Below are 21,724 nucleotides of genomic sequence, written 5' to 3' on the forward strand. Positions count from 1 at the left end.
CAATAGGAAGACGAGACAGGAATGAGAGAAGGAGGAAATTTGTACAAGGAACTCTATGCGTATGTGAATGCCTGCTTTGGCGCTAGTAACAGACAGATGCGGCGTGCGTCTATAAAGGGAAGTTGATCACGGGCTGTGATTCAGCCCCAAGCCGCCGGTTAAGCTTGCATAAAGCCCGGAATACATGGAGCGAATAACCGGCGTCCGAGCGACAAACTTCCTTGGGCGGCGAACGCCCGACGGCCGGCGTCCAAAAATTTGACGGCCGCCGCCGATCTGTCTGTCCAAATATTTTCGTCGGGCCGCCGGAAGCGTCGAGCACGCAGCGGTGGACAACAGCCAATCGGGAGGTGCCAGTTCCGGTCGCTAGGCATGCTGGTCTTTCGTGCGCAGCCTTTTCTCGTCTTCTGCAACCACGTTGGTGTCTGCGCTAGTGTTGGTGTATTTTTCAGTTATAAAAGCGGTATATGCCAACTTAAAAAGCGCTTATATTTGTTTCATTGTTTACCACAACGCGTATGCTAAGTCTGATAACACTGGCGCCAACACGGCCAACTCGCGGCGGCGTCCGCCCGCTGTTCGCCTCATGTATTGCTATGCAGCGCATCTTCGACGTCTTGCCGCCGCGCCTCTGTTCGCCGCGCCGTGTTCGCCGTGACTTAAGCCTGCCCGCTGAGGAGCTCCCGGGGGATGCACCACTCTTGGCCTGCCACGGACCATCCAGGCAGCGTGCGCCAGTCATCGGGACGGCCACCATTGGACACTTGCGGCCGCGTCGGACTGACGAAGTGCCTGGTGAACAATAAGCATCCATTCATGGGAAAATGCTCGGTCAGAAGCATGAAAGTGGTACGTCCAAATGAAAGGCGAAGTTAGAAAGAGAAGAGCGTGAAAAGAAGCTACCAAAGATGACAAAGTACCTCCTGAATGCAGCTTCTGCGGAGCAGTATGATCGCTCTACCCAGAGTCCATGTCAAACTCCCAATAGTACCGACTGTGCTTCTGTGGAGGACTTGCCAACTCCATCACCACAGTTTCCTGGCAAGAAGCAAGGTTTGACTCATCTTGGTTGTCTGGATCCTGTGAAAACGGTGCCAACCCTGGTCGTCCATATTTCTGAGCAACCGACGCTAACAGAGCCCTGTCCTGTTCCTGAGTCAGCAACGTCTATGCTACTCGGCCGGGCTCCTGCCACAGAGCTCCAGGTGTCCGGTCCGCCACGCCTGATTTCTACTACTGCTGATCAACAGGTGCCAAACCTCCCCGATGAGCCTCCTTCTACTGACGAGCGCCAGGAAACAACACTCCAAGGACCGACTCACAAGTTTCCTGTTAGTTTGGCTTCAAATAATCATGTTCCCACCCACAAAGTGTGCCTCGAGAGGACGAATGAGACAGCTTCTCGTTGCGGCAACGCTGAAGTACAGACACCCCCGCAGCAAGAGGTACGTTGCGAGATTCTCCGAAGTGACCCTGCTAAGTGGCCGGACGTTATTACTGACAGCTTTCGGAGTGTATGCCTTGAGAAAGGGCCATTGTATTTTCAAAATCGGGCAGAAAATTTTCTGTCTTCCGAAAGGCAATGCAAAACTCAGAAACGCTATATGTCGCCTCATCTTTTCATGCGAAAGGCTGTAAACGGGGAGGCGTACGAGTGACACTGGTTAAAGTACTCGGAATCCAAAGGTTCCATTTACTGTTTCATGTGCAAACTATTTTCAATTTCAAGCAACCCCAGTGCTTTCACCATGTACAGCTTTTCTGATTGGAAAAGAGCAGAAGAAAAGGTGTGTGCACATTAAAATAGCGTCAAGCACCGGAACTATGTGGCAGCATGGCTCGCCAGCTCCAACTCGAGCAGCACAATTGACAAGGAGCTGGTTAAGCATCTTTTCACTGAGACCGTTTACTGGACCGACGTGTTGAAGCGTGTAGTCGCTGTAGTTAAGCTTCTAGCTGAGCACAACCTAGCGTTTAGGGGCAGTGAGGAGATTTTTGGTTCACCGAGAAATGGCAATTATATGGGAGTGCCTTAGCCATTGCAAAGTTTGATCCCTTTTTAGAGGAGAACATCAAATGCTACGTGAACAAAGGAAAAGGTCACCATCGTATCTGTCTAAAACCATTTGTGATTAATTTATCGAGCATGTGGCAGAGGCTGTCAATGAACGTCTCGTTGACGCAGTTAAATGCGCAAAATACTTCTCTTTTAATTGTTGATTCGACTACAGACCTTACTCACGTTGATCAGCTGTCAGTTGTTTTACAAGACTATTTAAATGGGAAAGTGTACGAACGCTTTCTTGGATTTGCTCCAATTGAATTGCATACCGGCTTGTATCTTTTCGGTACCGTGATGTCCCTCTTGACAACCAATGGCATCTCAAATGATGATTGTGCAAGCTTATGATAATGCGAGTGATAATGCGACATTTCAGCTGTGGGGATATTACTTCACCATCATGCATTCAAGTGACACAATACATCTAAACATTTTTGTCTGGCCTTTATCGGTGTGTGATTGTTGTCCAAGGCTTGAAGGGTGCTCAAGCCTGTGATTAACATTCTTTGTGCCAGCAGGTCTAGCTATCAAACTCTCATTACGCATCATAATCAGTTTATTCATGTCAGTAATGAGTTTGAAAAAAGTTGACGCTGGTATTGCCACGTCACCAGTGCACATCGACAGAGCAGATATGGCACCGCGATGCTGCAGAGTGACATGGCTTGTCATCAGTGACTCAGTCGCTTGATGTGCGTTTGTCGCCACCTCGCTCTCGGAAGCTCTGCATGAAGCTCTCATGGTGCGCGGTGTATGTATCTCTCTCTCTCATTGGGCTTTGCTGCTGCACGTGCTTGCCAGCCTTGATGGCTGCTGCTGCTTCTTTGGTCTCTCTGCGCAGGACAATGGTGGCATGCGGTGTTGGCACCGCATCCTGCTTGCTGGCTTGGGCAGCACGTACCACTATGATGCATTACTCGCAACGTAAAACTCTGATCGCTCAGTGGCGTTCAATTGAACGCCAGTGAGCGTACACTGTTTTCGCATTCACAACTCGTAGGAAGGGCTTGGGTATCCTTGGGTTCTTTCTTTTTAAGAACCGAACAGGAGTAGACAAGGAGCATTTTTTCTGTCATATAATGCAACGCAATGAACTTTTTATTGCCAGTGGTTGAGGTCTAGTCGCTATGTCATCGGACCAGTATTTGAATGTCCCAATGTCGAAACGTGAATTTCTCTATTACTAAGCTCTATTCTCAATACTATTGATGCCTTAAATGTTCTTGAGCATTAGTCTATTACTTTAGCTTGACTTAATATTTGCCTTTAGTGTCCCTTTAAATAGTCGTTCACGCAACATTCTGGTTGGCTGATAATGACACGCGTATAAATTGCTTGTTTTTGTTGAATGTTTTTCATGAGCCAATCTGTGTTGCAATGTTATCACTCAGAGCAAGACACGCCATTCTGTATCTGAAGTTTTTTGAAGGTTATCGCTGGTTTTTTATACATTGTCTGTTGCCATTGAACTTTGTGGAATCAAATTGTATGTGCAACATGAATTGTATAGTACTTTCTGGAAGGCACGTAGGCACCATCGATTATGCTGGAGTCTTCGACGAGTCATGTATACTAGTCGACACACTTGACCCGCAGATCACATTTTGACAATCGACGAGTGTGCTTGCTGCTACCATTGGGGTTAGTGTCACTTGCTTTTGTTGGCCACAGGTCCACCCAATAAACAGTTTTGTAACTTGTGTTGTGCCACTGTAGTGCACTCGCTACAAGAAGTGCTTTTTGAGTACCACCTGTTTGCTCATTCCTTGTGCACATGCAGGTTATGCTGCCGCGCCCTGCGTTAAGACACTGGGAGCCACCGATGGTGCCTCCAGCAGTAGTGCTGTATCCACAACCCCCCATAGCGCTGCCAGTTGCTGCCATGTCATTGCCACCCAGAGGGTTTCAGCAGGCTGGCAGGCAACAAAAGTGAGTGCCAATGCTCCTTGAATATGCCAACTCCTCAAGTCTTACATTATGGTGTACGGTATACAGATAAAAGCCACAATTTTAAGTAAGGCCTTAAACCCTTTGGTATTGTCCTTCATCACGACATGCACATTGAGACCACTATTGCTCTCTTTTATATTCCCTGGATTCCCTGATATTTATCATGACCCAGATTGACTGTTGTTGTACGGTGGCAGCATTTTTAAGCATGTAAGTTCTTATATGGACAACCTCCACAAGTTTTCAGGGTTCATTTGTAACACCTGTGGTGTTACAACAATTGAGGTGTTACTAATTTTTAATGAAATTGTTAAAGGGGTCGAGACATGAAAATTTTCGTTCATGCATTCTTCAATTCAAGCGTTGCGTATTGCTTCAGGAAGCACGATACACACCGCGGGATTCATATATATCCGATAAATAATTTAATAATAGCATTGTTATACCGAGCGATTTCGGTTTCGGGGCTCCGGGTGATGCCATGACGTCATAGGAGAGGAAACGCAACACGGCTTGGTCACGTGGGTCACAAAATTAGGGACGTAAAACTATGCTGTGTTGCCTGCTCGCGCATACGCGTGCTCTGCCAGCAGAGGTAAACAAATGGCGATTTGAAGTGCATGTCGCGATTATTATAATTATTGCGAAGAGCGACAACAACAGTAAGAAAATATTGCGGCTTGTGAGAGTCGGCGATCCATTCCGAAGCGCCATAAGCTTTAGCTTTGAACTGGAAAAGGCCTAGCGACGATATCGGCGGCGCCCAACAATCGGAGGTGGTGAGGCTGCCGTCGGCGCCATAGTGACCACTCCTCGGTTGCTGATTGGCCGCTTCGCCATACGGCTGCCGCACAAATGAGTCCTGGGCCCATCGTCTCTATGGCAAGGAAATCTCGCCGTTCGTGAGCAAAACCCGCGAACGGGGCCCACGAACGGCGTGCGGCGAGTTTTCGTGCTGGTAACCTGGACGGGCCTTCACAATGAGGAAGGCCAAGCGAACGAGAGACCGCTCCGAGCTGCCGAACTATCAACTGGCAGATGCTACGTCAACTGCTCTCCGCCACAGCGCTGTGCATGTAACGGTTAGCCAGCGGCCAGGGTTAGCTTGATTACAATGTTCTAGAAGCCTGTAGCGTACAGAGACGATTTTTAGAATGACAGGAAGCTGAGATAGTTGGTTAGGATTCATAGTGCAAATTAAGGGGCAATTGCGTTCAGACACGGACGCAAGAAGAGAGAAGCAGACAACACGAACGCCGCATATCCTGGTCCCTTTCGGAGTTGGCTCGCTAGTACACTCAATGTAAAGGCCCGTCCACATTACCGGCACGGCAACTCGCCACACGCAGCTTGTTGTTCGCGGGCCGCCGTGTGGCGTTCGTGGTGTCGACTTCTCTCCTCCTGTGTCCGTGTCTGCACGCCTTACCCCTTCATTGCATTAAGAAAGGATTTCTATATGCCTGTCGCTCGGTCATAGTGGAGGCTATGCTCGGTCGCTCGGCTCAGCAGGCTGCGTAATCGGCATTTCATCACTACTCATCATACATCACGTTTTTGTGCTGGTGTGCTATGACGTCAGCATTTTCGTTCCTCCACTGTGACGTCATAACTGATGCGCTAGCGATGGGTCTCGACCACGAGAAGGAGCTTTTAATTACTTTTTGGAGCTGAATTAAAATTATTTTGAAATGTTTGCAGCGTCTAATACCTCGTTGTGGGTGTCCTTGCATACAGAAGCAGCCTACAACATATTGACAAGTGTACTTATATTTAACGGGCGACCACGTTTCGCCGCCTAAAAAATGTTATCGCACAGCGCGGGACGTGTCTGCATGTATCCGAAGTTTCTGGAAAGTTATCGATGCTTCTATTCGCTGTCTGTTGTTGCCAAACCTTGTGTTATCTGATTTCTTCGCGTGACTTGAATGTTGTAGAACTTTGTGGAAGGCATGCGGGTCCTAACGATTAGTCTGGAACATTCGATGACTGCTGTATAAAAGCCGACGCACTTGACCCGCTGATCAGATTTTCAACAATTGCCGACCGTGTTCGCCGCTATCGTGGTGCTATAAGTGTAGCCTGTTTTTGTGGGCACAGGTTCGCCCAATAAAAGTTAGTTTTGTCTTTCACAGTATTTGCTACTGTGTTCTTCAACGTCACCACCACGTGACATCTGGTGGAGGTGCTTTTCGTTCATGTACCGGACGCCCCCGACAAGCTGTGATCCAAGCACGGACCGCAAAGAGAACACCAACGTATTCCCGGAGCATCGAGCAAGCCGCCGTCTTCAACAGCTGCCCCCGGAGCATGAACTTCTACCTGAGAAGACCAAGAAGATTGTGGACAAGGCAACCCCAATGGCAGCCCCAGCATCCCCCATCGTGCTGCAGCAGCCCAGGGAACCTCCGACGTTCCGCGGATCAACATTTGAGGACCCGGAAACCTGGCTCGAGACGTATGAGAAGGTTGCTACGTTTAACAGTTGGGATAGCGACGACAAGCTGCGGCATGTCTATTTCGCACTGGAAGACGCCGCCAGGACCTGGTTCGAGAATCGAGAAGCCACCTTAACGACGTGGGACCTGTTCCGAAGCAGCTTCTTGCAAACGTTTACAAGCGTCATGTGAAAAGAGCGAGCCCAAGCACTACTAGAAACCAGAGTGCAGCTGCCAAACGAGACGATCGTGATCTTCACGGAGGAGATGGCCCGTCTTTTCCGGCACGCCGACCCGGAAATGTCAGAGGAGAAAAAAGTCCGCTTCCTGATGCGGGGTGTCAAGCAAGAACTCGCGGGTTACGGCCATCGGCGTAACCCGCCGATGACCGTAGCTGAGTTTTCTGCAGAGGCATCGACGATCGAGAAAACCATGGAGATGCGCACCCGGCAATATAACCGCCAGGGGCTCACACCGCAGTACGCCATCCAAGGACTGGATTCCGGCGACCTTCAGGAGACCATCAGGGCCATTGTACGTGAAGAACTGCGCAAGGTCCTGCCTTCGTCGCAGCCCCAAGTGGCTTCGATCGCCGACATCGTGAAAGAAGAGGTGCACCGATCGCTTGGAGTTCCCGAGCTGCAACCACAATTACCGCAGCCACAGCCAGAAGCGATGACATACGCCGCCGTCGCATGCCGTCAAGGTCCCCCTCCGCGACCATGCCAGGGCCCTGCAATAACGCAATTCCGTCGTCCGCCGCCGCCAGCACGCCCACCCGTCGCCCAGCACACCTACGTGAGGAAGACGGACATTTGGCGAGCCCCCGACCACCGCCCGCTCTGCTATCACTGCGGAGAAGTGGGTCACGTCTACCGACGATGTCCATACCAGGATATGAGACTGCGAGGTTTCGCCGTGAATGCTCCGCGCCCGCAGCAAGGTGAACGCCCCCGTGATATCGCTGACTACCTCGCCGCTACTCGGTGGAGCTCTCAACGACCGTCGCGTTCGCCATCACCAGGCCGCTACCTGTCGCCGCCGCGCCGACCATACACTGGCCCAGCCGGGGGCTGGTCAGCGAGCCCATATCCGGAAAACTAAAACCAGCAACAGATGGAGGTGCGGTTGCTGTTCGTCGAACTGACGAAGATCCTCCGCCGCCGACGAAGACGACAAAGAAACCACCTTAACGACCTAATGACGACACGCCGCCGTCCCGAAGAAGTCAGGAAGCCAAGACTACACCGACGAAAGACGGCTTGACGATGCGCCGTTCCAGCTTCAGTTCAACACGACGCAGTCGTGATCTGACGCCAAGACCCAATTGCAACGCCAGACAAAGAACCACCGAACTCGACGTACTTCTCGACGGCTACGCAGTCACCGTCTTAGTCGACACAGGGGCAGATTACTCCGTAATAAGTGGACACATCGCCGCCCAGTTGAAGAAGGTTAAGACTGCATGGGAGGGCCCCCAAATTCAGACCGCTGGAGGACACCTCATTACGCCGACTGGAATCTGCACGGCAAGAATAACCTTTCATGACTGGACTTGCCCTGCCACCTTCGTTATCCTCCAACAGTGTTCACGAGACATCATTCTCGGCATGGACTTCCTAAACCATCACGGCGCAATCATAGACCTGAAGTCAAAATCGATAACACTGTCGGAAGATCAAGCGATACCGCCGGAGAGCTTTCGCAGTCACCACGCTTTGAGTGTTCTCGAAGATCAAGTGAGCATCCCGCCTCACTCGAGCATTGTTATTTTGGTCGGCACCGAAACACCCGCTGACGTAGAAGGCGTCATCGAAGGCGACCAACGTCTACTGCTAGAGCGTGAAATTTGCGTCGCAAGAGGGATCGTTCGACTGTATGGAGGGAAAAACTGAAGTGTTGCTGACAAACTTCAGCCAAGAGCCAAAGCACATCAACAAGGGCACGACGATCGCGTACATCAAGTAAATTCTGGAAACCAGTAATGCGTTTGTCCTCTCGGATTCCGCCGCATCTACCCGGACAACGATGGTTCCCGAACCAGACTACGACATTAATCCAAGTCTCCCCGTGATTAAGCAACAGCAGCTCAGAAGTCTGCTCCGACGATACAAAGGCTGCTTTTCGACGTCATCGAGGATTCGACAAACACCAGTCACCAAGCATTGCATAATCACCGAGGAGTGCGCTCGACTACTCTGCCAGAACCCTTACCAAGTTTCGCCACGAGAACGTGCAGCTATAAGAGAACAAGTCGACGAAATGCTGCACAACAACATCATCCAGCCGTCGAAAAGCCCGTGGGCATCCCCTGTTGTCCTGGTAAAGAAAAAGGACGGAACCCTACATTTCTGCGTCAATTATCGTCGTCTGAACAAGATCACGAAGAAGGACATATACCCCCTCCCACGAATAGACGACGCATTGGATCGGCTCTGCAACGCTAAATACTTCTCGTCGATGGACCTCAAGTCTGGCTATTGGCAAATAGAAGTCGACGAAAGAGATCGCGAAAAGACGGCCTTCATCACCCCAGACGGCCTCTACGAGTTCAAGGTTATGCCATTCGGACTCTGCTCGGCGCCTGCAACGTTCCAGCGCGTCATGGACACGGTGTTAGCAGGATTGAAGTGGCAGACCTGTCTCGTGTATTTGGATGATGTTGTCGTCTTCGCTGGAAATTTCAACGATCATCTCAGGCGGCTTGCGACAGTACTAGAGGCCATCAAGTCGTCAGGGCTTACTCTGAAGCCGGAAAAGTGGCACTTCGCTTACGATGAGCTTCTGTTCCTAGGCCACGTAATCAGCAAATCTGGTGTCCGTGTAGACATCCACCCGTCCGTGTACGAACAGGTGGATGTCTGACTTTCCCTTTATTCATTACTTCTCTCCAGACCCACAAAAGACAGCTGCCATCGCACAGTTCCCGCAACTCATCAACAAGAAGGCAGTGTGTAGATTCCTTGGCATGTGTGCCTACTACAGGCGCTTTGTCAAGAACTTTTCACGCATCGCCGAGCCTTTGACATGTCTAACTAAATGTGATGTTGAGTTCAAGTGGGAAACGTCGCAGGCCGACGCATTTGAAAAACTCGAACGACGCATGCAGTCGCCGCCGGTACTTGCGCACTTCGATGAGTACGCCGATACAGAAATCCATACTGACGCCAGTAGGCTAGTTCTCGGTGCCGTTCTAGTCCAGAGAATAAACGGAGTCAAACAAGTGATAGCTTACGCTAGCCGGTCGCTGTCAAAAGTGGAAGGCAACTATTCTACGACCGAAAAGGAATGCCTCGCCTTTGTTTGGTTGTTTGGGCTACAGCTAAATTTCGCCCTTATCTTTATGGCAGGCCATTCAAAGTCGTCAGTGACCATCACGCATTGTGTTGGCTAGCGAATATAAAGAATCCTTCAGGACGACTGGCGCGGTGGAGCCTCAGACTACAAGAATACGACATCACTGTAACCTACAAGTCCGGACGAAAACACTTCGATGCCGATTGCCTGTCACGCGCACCCATTGACTCGCCGCCGCGAGATGACGAGAATGACGACGCCTTCTTTGGAATTATAAGCGCGGAAGACTTCGCTGAACAGCAATGGGCAGACACGGAGCTAAAAGGCCTCGTCGAATATTTGGAAGGGCACACCGACGTTGTCCCCAGGGCATTTAAGCGCGGATTATCTTCCTTCACACTTCAAAACAATCTACTCGTGAAGAACTTCTCACCAGTCTGTGCCAATCACCTCCTTGTTGTCCCGTCAGGACTTCGTCCAGAAGTACTGCATGCCCTACATGACGATCCGACCGCTGGACACCTCGGATTTTCCCGGACACTATCGAGGATAGAAGACAAGTATTATTGGCAAATTTGACTTCGCCCTGCCATCTGCTAGCCGCCTGGTTAGCTCAGATGGTAGAGCGGCTGCCCCGGAAAGGCGGTGGTCCCGGATTCGAGTCCCGGACCAGGACGAATTTTTCTTCAACTATGAGGCTTTCCTTTCGAGGAAACCGTATGGATTTTCTTTGTAGCAATTGCTACGAACGGGTGGATGTCTGACTTTCCCTTTATTCATTACTTCTCTCCACCTTGCGGGTTTCCGCAGAACTACTACGTCAAAAGTTTGACTATGAGGTCGTGCCAGATGGCATTTCACATTTACAGCGACGCCGCGCACGATCTGAAGTAGTCCACGTGGTGCGTCTTAAACCCTTTTACGGACGCTGACGAACTTCCTTATTTTGTTGTTTTCTTTGCTAGGAGTGCTTTTCTTTTATTACTTTCGTTTGTTTGCAGCATCGGGTCGATGCTTTTTAAGAGGGGGGTATTTACATGTGTACTTATATTTTACGGGCGACCACGTTTTGCCGCCTAACATATGTTATCGCACAGCGTGGGACGCGTCTGCATGTATCCGAAGTTTTTGGAAAGTTATCGATGCTTCTATCCGCTGTCTGTTGTCGCCGAACCTTGTGTTATCTGATTTCTTGACCCGCTGATCAGATTTTCGGCGATCGCCGACCGTGTTCGCCGCTATCGTTGTGCTATAAGTGTAGCCTGTTTTTGTGGGCACAGGTTCGCCCAATAAAAGTTAGTTTTGTCTTTCACAGTATTTGCTACTGTGTTCTTCAACGTCACCACCACGTGACATATTTTTTATAGCCTCAAAATTTGGTGTCCCAACCCCTTTAAGTATCATGCGGTATACCCAACAGGTCTGTAAGCTTTGGAGATAGCTGAGAACTGACTATGTGCGCGTGTGTGTGTGTGTGTGCGCGCGCGCACTCGCGCGCGCACTTACTCCGCTACCTCTTTCAGGGTGTCTACCGACCGGGAATTCTCAGGGAATTTGAATAGTCTGGAAATACTCAGGGAAAACTCGGGGAATTTGTGCTTCTATCAGGGAAAATTACCTGTAACTTTAGTGAAAGGGAACGAAAGTCGTGTTAATGCTGTCTCCAGTAACAGAGGAATCGCAAAGAATCGTCGTTGACGCCGTGTCATCGGCACGATGTATTGCCAGGGGAGTTAACGATCGATTTTCCAGACGCCTGATTTTTCGTACATGCCCGATAATGGCACCACCACCTACTCCATATAGTCAGTGTATATTGCCCTGACTGCAGGTCTGAAATGGCATTAATCAAAGCCACCACCGCCGCCATTTTGGTTATCTCGCCGCCTCGAACCGGCACCCTCGCATGCAGATCCGCTGGCAGCTGTAGCCACTACCGCGGCAACGTTAAGCTTAGCTGCTTCTACGTTAGCTATTAAGCTTCTTGCCGTGCTGTGCCGTGTTTTTCATTGAAAGAATTCGACGCTGTCAGCAATGGTACCGACTCCGCCCTTGTAATCCTCACGATTGGCTTCGACGCTCGCAGAGCACAGCGCGTTGCATAATTCCAGCCACCGAAAGTTACCCCCGAATGCAGAGATCTAACTTGGATCGGGCTTGGACTTGACTTGATGAAGTCGGCCCGAAGCAAGAGGCGGACTTCAAAACACCCAAGTCGGCTTTCGCGTTTCATAGACGGTCAAGCTGACTTGCTTCGTCAAGACTGTGCTTCAATGCAGAAGCAGGTTGCTTGTCTGTGTTCGAGGTTAACAATAAATTTATTAGCGTAAGGCACGTTGTACAGCAAAAAAGTATGTATCTTTCCAAATTTCTACCAGGGCATAAGTGCTGGAGTATAGTTTGCGTAAATTTATTCCATCTGGCTACGTCCGCCGCTGCGATGGGCAGTGTTGCTTGCGGAAAGCGCGCGTTCCCGGCGGGTTTAGTGGTCTTCAAGTTTCGGTGTTTTGGCGTGCTTTTTGAGTTGCAGGTTTCGCCATTTTTTCAAGTCGCTGCTACACTTTTAGGTGACAGTGTATTTGAGCACAAATCAATTTTATGGTCACATTTATTTTGGTTTTAGCTTATCGTTAACTCAGAGGTCTTGTTGCGTGTTTGTATAACTGGCCGTAGAGAAGTGAACGAAATGGTTGGTTCGTATGGTGGTCTTTGAACGGCTTTTGTTCTCAATTGCCACAAGGCATTCATGCGCCGTCTGGGCCAGCAACCGGATACAAGAGGCCGAGACGAGGCATACGGTCGGTTTCTGAGGGAGCTCGCGCGTCCCTTTTCGCCTATAGGCATTCCAGGAGGAAGGCGACGGCCCTTGTTCTGCTCGGGCTATGTGACCATTTGAAGAAAAAGCCAACCTATTCGAACGCACTAGGCCGGAGTAACAAACAAGAAAAGCTGCAATATGTGCTGCGAACGAAGAGTACCGAGCGCCATAGAGTCTTCTGTCCGGGCCCATATGGGTGAAAACACCTAATAAAAAACAAACTAAATAAAATGACACATGCAAACGACTTGGCTTCTTCGCATGGAGGGTTCGCCGAGAACAACGTGAGGGAGAGTGTGGCACAGTCATAGACATCGCAAATTGGCAGCGCGTGTCCTCTGCTCGGAAAGTGTCATCTGTTAGGAAAACAAGTTGTGGGGCTCGCGCGACGGCCGTGCGCCGCATTTAGTATGAAATAGCTGTTCTGTCAACAGGCTTTGATGCTGCAATGTCGCACTCACGTACGCTCTCCTCCCAAGAGAATGCAACGCAAGACGGCACCCCGTTTTACAGAAGACGAAAACAGCCTGCTGACGACACTCGTGAATGACTACAAGCATATTGTGGAATGCAAGAAAACTGATGTCGCATCGTTGACCAAAAAGAATCAGACATGGAAAGAAATAGCAAAACATTATAATGCCAACCACGGTATTACGCGGCGCGATCACCTGCAACTGAAAAAATGCTGTACCAACCTGAAGCAAAAGCGGAAAGAGGAAGCTGCGAAAGAAAAGGGAAAGTGCCACAAAACTGGTAAGCGCACATGTTCTGCATGTCTGGCTTATTTTGGGCTACTTTTTATTATGTTAATGCCCATGTTTCGTATTCGGTGGATGAGTGCGTTACAGTTCGGAATGCTGAGCGTAAATATGGTCGTGAGCGCTAATAACTGGTGAGGGCACGTGTAGTCACAGGAGATGAGAAAATACACTCGCAATCAATCTTTCCGCGACTGCAGGAAGCACACCAGCATCGGGCGCAGGTGCTTCGCGATGAGCAGAGTCACCTTTCCAACTGCGCGGCACACTGTTGACTGAGGAATGCGGACCGGACCTCCGGTGACTGTTTGAAACGTGCCAGCGCCGTAAAACATCACAGCCATCAGCAACTGCAGCATGGGAGGCACACAGGCGGTCCTCTTTTGTCCCCGCTTATCCAGATAGGAAACATAGCGAGAAGTCGCACGGCGTTCTTCGTGAATCTGTAGCAACCGAGGAATTGTTTGTCGTCGTACAGCTCCATCGGATTCCCTCTGTCATGTAGGGTAGGTCGCGGAATTTTCGGCAAGGGCTGCGCCTCTGAAAATGCTGTATCCATGGCGTGGCAAGCAAACTCGAAAGCAGCTAACCTCCGCACGACGTCTGTTCGGGAGGCTGCCATGTTGGAATAACACCATAACACACGAAGTCAGTCTCAAGCTAGCCTGGGAGCAGACTTGAAACTTGAGCGGACTTCGACACAGCCAAGTCGTTCGCAAGTCGTCCGCAAGATCAAGCACGATTTACGACGCGCGGCGAAGCTGTCTTGAGACTGCCAGAAGTCAAGTTGGAGTCAAGTTAGATCTCTGCATTCGGGGGTAAAGTAGTGCAAGCGAGAGAAATTATGCAGGCGCATCACCCACGTGGTACGATGTTCAACTCGGCTAGCATAAGATCGGGCAGCTACTCAGATGCTAAGTTGATGTGAACGAAGCTCGCTTCCTTGAGTCGAACGAGTAATTTCAATTCGTGCGAGGCTAAATAGAATGAGGGAAGCAAATTGCAACACCTGAACGCCACGGTCCACCAGGTTGTGTCCCTCCACGTGCGACAGGCAGCTTCGTAAAGCCTTAGGCCTAAAGCGTCGCTACCCTGACAACAACCGGCATCGAAAAACAACACCCAAAATGAGCGCAAAACAGGCAGCCGCGAGGAGACGTCAGCTCTGTGAGGTGGTCCTACTCCGCTCGGTGCACACAGCATCCGAGTTGACGGCGCCCACTGTCCCAGACGGTGTCGGAGCGCCCGGTGCCAGGCCGCAAACCAGTCAGCCCGTAGTGGCACCCGTGGCCCGCGGCCACCCGGCTCCCAGAGCCGCGACTTCATCAGAGTCAAAGAGATAAGAGAAGCTATTTACATGAGAAGTTCGGACCACCCACGAGGCTTCCGTACTCACTCGCTTCAGGCTTGCCAATTCTCCGTGGGTGCTAAGTCTCGCTCTCCCAGGATGCAGACCACGTGGCTCTCGTACCGACGAATGTCATTAAAGAAAGAACACTTGCGGAAAGGCTTAGCATGTTGACATGTTCCAACACACTACAGCCACCGTCGCCTCACTCAAGAAAGCACGCCGCCGACGCTAGCGATCAAAATCCATGCTAGGCCTACGCTTCGGTTCAAACAAAGGTCTCGAACGAAGCAAAACTGTTAAAACTATCGTCCGATGCCCCAAGAGTCCCACGTTGGGCAGCCAGATGTGGGATTCTCCTCCGTGCTCTTGGGACAAAAGAACGACAGTACAGTAGTGCAAACAATCACAAGGGCATTTATTGCACCTTTCATAGATCAATGCCTGCTAGCCGAGTTCCTATCCACAAAACATGCCAATGGGTGCGCGACAAATCTAGGAAGTCCGACTCACCGCGACCGGATAGCGAGCGAATATGTTCGCCCCATGCTGGATCCCAACGCCTGGTCGTTCGCATGTACGGTCACGCGAACGGTGGCGCGTTCCAAGGCGGCCATGCGAGACGGTCTTGCAGAAGCATGGATCGGCGCACGCGCAGCACGGCACGTCTCTGCTGCTTGCTGTCCCGACGTCAAGAGAGAGCGCCTTGTCTTGCGGCGCCCAAGTAACCCCGCCTGTCGGCGGCGTTAGCAGCGCAACACTTGCGCCATCTCTCCTACTGCGCCTCAACCACTCCCGACCGCCGCAGGCGCCAGGCCACGCGAGCCGTGCGGGAAATACATTTCAGGGGACGCGTGAGAGTCGCGCATCCCCACAGTGTGTGCGGCACGTGTATGTAAGCCCGCATCCTCCTCCAAGTCGACAGCCCTCATCCTCCAAAAGGGCGGGTCATCTTGAATGACGTCGAACTATGACGTCGAGCAGAGAGCTTATAAGCAGCGTTTGTCGGCTGCTAGTGGCTGCTCGTTGTGTGCTTGTTATCGTGCTCGAGATGTACTAGTGAGCTGAGTGCTTGTTGTGCTAGAAATGTACTCGTGAGCTGTGTGCTCGTAAGCTGTTTGCTATTATGTTAGTCTTGTGGGCTCCATATGGGAGTCATGCTAGACTGTCGATATATGTCTTGTCTAAGATGTAAATAATGTAAATAAATCCTGTTCACAGAGTTCCTCTCTACGACCTTCAACTCCTTCAAATGGTGGCAGCAGCGAGATCGTCTGACGAATCTAATAGCATACAATGCTCATGCGGACTTCTTTGAGTAGCTTTGGTTCTCATGCAGCTGATTGTAAATATTTTCCTCTGGGTATAATTTTCACTAGCTAAATAAATTGGCTCAGTAGTCCTGGACAAGTGGCAACCGTTGCTGCTAGGGATGATCAAAAGTGAAAAATGGGTGAGTTGGTATGAAGCATGGCTAAATTCAGAGCGCGAATCTACTAGGACACATGGTAAGGCACAAGAAAAGACAGGACACGGCGTTACTTGCAGCTTAAAGTCTCATTTGAAATGTTAATGACTATAAACTCAACAAGCTCTACTTCATAAGACATCATCAAACATCATAAAAAGAGCAAAACAACAGCAACAACAAAACACTGACTATTAATCGGTGTTATCACGCCAAAAATACTATTGCACTTCATGATGACAAATGATGAAGTTGGATGGGACATGTTTTAAAGTTGTTACTCTTTCGAATAAAACTTGCAGTTGCGAGTAGCGCCATGTCCTGTCTTTTCTTGAGTCTTAGCCTGTGTCCTAGTAGTTCACGCTCTGAATCTATCCATGCTAGGGACGCCCAGTTACAGAGTCCCTGAGAGCACCCATTGGGTCAGCTGTTTGTCCAGATACACAAGTGCTAAGGGATCATTTCTCAAGTTCTTTTCAGTAGCATGTAATGAATGTTGGCTTTGCCAGTGTGTGACATGACACTGCTCCGGATGTTCTGTCTCACTACAAAGTGGCTCAATTCTTTCGCAGAGGTTACGGTTGTAACATTATTTCTGGTTGCGGTTGTATCATAATTGTGCCATCATAATTGGTTGTAGTTATAATTTTATGATCCAGCAGGACAGCAAAAAGCATGGTTGTGCGGCATCGGTTTCTGGCCAGTGTGGGAAAGACTACAGTCAGCACTTCAGGCAGTGTAGTCAATAGGTAGAAGTGGGTCAGCGTTGACAGACCTATTTTCCCTGCTCAAGCGCAGAGCAAATATCACTGCAGTCATCATAGGACCAGTCTCTAATGTGTTCCATCTCCATTACAGTGGACTAAAGTATAGTGAGAAATGAGATATTTTTCACGCTTGTGTTTCACCCTCTCTGAACAGTGGACAGTGGGCAGCAAGTCGATTACATTCAGTCAGGATTTTGCCTTCCATAGCAAGGCAAGAAGTGCTATAACTTTATGTGCTGTCTCGACATGAACTTGCATTTTGTATGGATCAGTGCATCCACAGTCGTCTCTCCGCAGTCTGCCCCTTGGGCGATACTTAACCATAGCTCTCAGGCATGTTCTGTATCTCCTCGTGAACCCTCCTTTAGTGTTGTGTTTTATTACATTTGTAGCGCTCCAGCACCGACTAGCGGTCCAAAGGGATGATTAAAATAATGCTGCACTAAGAGATCGAGTGTCAGTTCTTCCTCTCCTGCGAGAGTTTGAGACTTTACTGGTCTACGTGGTCGCTTGTCGCCACAGTATGGTGACCCGGACGTGATACTGCCATACGCTCCTGTGGTAGAGACGACCATGGACCAGACCGACGCTACGAGAGCTCAAGGCCAGAACCCTTCCGAGGAATGCGGTGAGCCCTCCTGTTCCGCCATCGCTGTCCGCCTCCCACAGTACTGGGACCAGCATCCTTCGGCGGGGTTTCTTCAGGCCGAAGCGCAATTTCAAGTCGCTGGTATCCGCTCTCAAGCCTCGAAGTTCCATTATGCCGTCACAGCGCTCTCGCCCGCCGCCATTGCCGAGGTAGCAGATTTGTTGAACTGAACTCCCCATTGTCTGCCGCCGCCTATGACGATCTCAAGGCAGCACTGCTACAGCGCAAAGCTTCTTCACAACGTTCTCGCATCCAGCAGCTTCTGTCCGCTGAAGAACTCGGCGACCGACGCCCTAGTCAACTTCTTCGCCGAATGAGCCAGCTGCTCGGAAACAACGCGAGATCCATCGATGACACGCTGTTGCGCGAATTGTTTTTGCAATGACTCCCGGCTAACATGCAGATGGTCCTGGCGACAGCCTCTACCATGGACCTTATCGGACTTGCCGTTTTGGCCGACAAAGTCATGGAAGTAGCCACCCCAATCACCGCAGCTACGTCACCGTCTCCAGGTGACAATACAACCGCTCTGCAAACTCTTGCCTGCTCTTCCGCAGTGCAGTCTTCGCTCGACTCTTTGTGCGAGTGCCTGGAACGCATCATCTGTGGAGCGGAACATCGGCACACATCTCGTCGCCCACGCAGCCGTAGTTCCAGCAGATCAAGACGCACGGGCACCCGCAATGAAACCTCAACTACAACGCCTGGCATTTGCTACTACCACCGCCGTTTTGGAAACGACGCTCGTCACTGTCGGCGTCCCTGCACTTGGCAGGGAAACAGGCCGGCCGACCTCTAACGGCGACGAGTGGTCCGGCCCTGCACACAAGTCACCTTTTCTACGTGACGGACAGAGTTACGGGACAACGATTCTTAGTTGACACAGGTGCTGACGTCAGCATTCTTCCCGCAAAGCACTCCGACCGAAAAGTGACACCTGTCTCGTTTTTGCAAGCCGTCAACGGCACCAGGATTCCAGTTTTCTCGTCACGCTCCGTCATGCTAAACCTTGGCCTTCGACGAGCGTTCCGCTGGATTTTCCTGGTTGCAGATGTCCGTCATGCACTCATTGGAGCAGACTTCTTGCATAACTATGGACTCCTTGTGGACATCCAACGACACCGTCTCATCGACTTCGTGACTCAGCTATCCATTTCCGGCGTCCCATCATCAGGCACATCGCCCATAGCACCTATTTCTACCATGTTGGACGAACCTTTCGCCGCGCTCCTACGCGAGTTTCCCACTTTGACGCACCTGCCGGACTGGACGCAACCAGTGCAACATGACGTGTGCCATCACATCGTCACCTCCGGCCCACCGGTCTATATCCGACCCCGGCGTTTGTCCCCGGAGAAACTCAAGATCGCTCGCGCGGAGTTCGAACACATGCTGCAACTTGGCATGATCCACCCTTCCTCCAGTAACTGGGCATCACCACTTCACATGCTGCCTAAGAAGACGGGCGACTGGCGCCCATGCGCCGATTACCGGGCACCAAACAACGTCACAGTTCCTGATCGCTACCCTCTACCGAACATTCAGGACTTCACGGTAGCGTTACACGGTGCGACGATCTTTTCTAAGATCGATCTCGTTCGCGCCTATCATCAACTACCGGTCGCTGAAGAAGACATCCCCAAGACTGCCATCTTCGGTCTTTTCAAATTTCTCTGCATGCCTTTCGGTTTACGGAACGCAGGCCAATCCTTTCAGCGTTTCATCGATTCCGTCACCCGAGGTTTGCCTTTCATTTTTGCATACATTGACGACCTTCTTGTCGCAAGCTCTTCGGCAGAAGAACATCTTCACCACTTGCGGTTGTTGTTTTCACGCCTTGCCAGTAAAGGAATTGTCATCAACGCTGCCGAGAATGAATTCGGTCAACCCGAACTCGAGTTCCTCGGTCATATCGTCGACCCTAATGGCATTCGACCACTGTCGTCCAAGATTCGCGTCATCGAAAACCTTCGCCGACCGACCACACTCACCAAGCTTCACCAATTTCTCGGATTTGTCAATTTCTACCGCCGATTCATTCCCGAGTGTGCACGACTTATGGCTCCGCTAGACGCTCTCCTGATAAACAAACGCAAACAAGTGCTTCAGTGGACTGAAGAGGCCACCGACGCTTTCACAAGAGCCAAATCTGCCCTCGCCGACGCCACGCTGCTTAGACACCCAAAGCCAGACGCACCTACTTCCATCATGACCGATGCTTCAAACACTGTCGTTGGTGCCGTTCTGCAGCAATTCATCAACAATGCGTGGCATCCACTCACTTTTTTCTCCAAGAAACTGAAGCCTGCACAGTCCCGCTACAGTGTGTTCGGCCGTGAATTACTCGCTGTTTACCTGGCTATCAAGCATTTTCGCCATTTCCTCGAAGGCCGTGCATTCACTGTCTTGACTGACCACAAGCCCCTTGTGCATGCAAAGAATCGTTCGGCGCCCTGCTTCTCGCCCCGCGAGATTCAACACCTTTCCTACATCTCCGAGTTTACAACAACGTTCTGCCACATCAAGGGCACCGCCAACATTCCAGCTGACATTCTGAGTCGTTTCAATGTCGTTTCCACGTTGACATCGGAACCTTTCATCATCGAGGCCGACTTACTCGCCAGTCAACAGCGTGACGACACTGAACTTCGTACACTCCGGAATTCGTCAACGTCCCTGAAATTGGAAGACATCGTTGTGACCCCAGATGGTACGTCCGTCATCTGTGACACTTCTAATGACACACCTAGACCATACATTCCGGCATCCCTTCGCAGACGTCTATTCGAAACTGTGCACAACTTGTCGCACCCTGGCATATGCACGACACAGAAGCTTCTTTCCATTCATTTCGTTTGGCCTTGGCTAAACGCGCAAGTTCGCGATTGGGTTCGCTGCTGTTTGTCGTGTCAACGTTCGAAGATCCAGTGTCACCCCATTCCACCTGCCAAGTCTTTTCTTCCATCAGATGCTCGTTTTGACACCGTACACCCCGACCTCACCGGCCCTCTCCCACCTTCGAAAGGTTACTGCTACATATTGACATGCATCGACCGTTATACACGGTGGCCAGAAGCTACACCTATGTCTGACATCTCAGCGTCCACTGTTGCAGCAGCTTTCATGTCTACGTGGATCGCAAGGTTTGGCTGCCCATCCACAATAATCACAGATCGCGGTCGGCAGTTTGACTCAGCACTTTTCAACGAGCTACTCAAACTACTCGGGAATGACACGTTTTCGCACAACCGCTTACCACCCCCAGTCCAACGGACTAGTTGAACTTTTTCACTGGCATCTCAAGGCCTCCCTTATGGCACATGAATCACCGGAGAAGTGGGTCCTACATTTGCCCCTCGTCTTACTTGGCATCAGAGCCGCACTCAAGAGCGACCTAGGTTGCTCCTGTGCTGAGATAGTTTGCGGCACTCACCTACGCCTTCCGTGCGATTTCTTTGTCGCCACCCCCAAAACGCCTATGCCATCACCTGCCGAATACGTTGCCGAACTACAAGCCTTCTTCAGCCAGATACGCCCCATGCCTACACATTCACAAGAAGCAAGGTCCCCGTACGTTTCTTCTGCACTCAGCTCTGCTACCCACGTTTTCGTGCGTAACTGTGCCGTGCGGAAGCCTTTGCAAACGCATTAATCCGGGCCATATTGTGTTTTAGAGCATCGTCCGACGACGTTTGTTGTGAATGTCAACGGCCTATCAGACACAATTGCCCTGGAACGTCTCAAACCCGCTTACATCGAAACACCCGCGCCATCAGCTCCACCAATATGCGACGCCACCCTGCTGCATCCTTTGCCGCCCCCTGCGCTCGTGACACCCAAGACCAACACCAAGACATGCCGCGTCACGTGGACTTTCCATCGTTCGTCGAACTTTCCTCCTCTCTAGGGGGGAGCCCTCTGTAGCAGCAGCAGCATCGGCGTCGTACGAGAGATGACGTAGACGCTCGCATCTACACGAGGCACGAGCGGCTGGCACGCTCCGGCACCGGCTAGCGTTCCGAAGGGATGTTTAAAGGAATGCTACGCCAAGAGATTGAGTGTCGGTTCTTCCTCTCCTGCGAGAGTCCGAGACTTTACCGGTCTACGTGATCGCTCGTCACCACACATTCAATCCACGGTGGCGCCACTAACACCACTAACGCTGCTTA

At 50.8% G+C, this 21,724-nt stretch overlaps 1 protein-coding gene across 1 annotated transcript in view; it reads left to right on the forward strand.

The window, feature by feature from the left end:
* LOC142576637 (poly(A) RNA polymerase GLD2-like) overlaps positions 1–21,724 on the forward strand; it is a 96,297-nt gene that overhangs the window by 1,800 nt on the left and 72,773 nt on the right. Inside the window, exon 2 of the mRNA XM_075686850.1 lies at positions 3,843–3,991. Coding sequence (XP_075542965.1) covers positions 3,843–3,991 — 149 coding nt within the window. The remainder of the gene's footprint in view (positions 1–3,842; positions 3,992–21,724) is intronic.

Source organism: Dermacentor variabilis, chromosome 3, assembly GCF_050947875.1.
Source record: "Dermacentor variabilis isolate Ectoservices chromosome 3, ASM5094787v1, whole genome shotgun sequence".
NCBI classification, from domain to species: Eukaryota; Metazoa; Arthropoda; class Arachnida; order Ixodida; family Ixodidae; genus Dermacentor; species Dermacentor variabilis.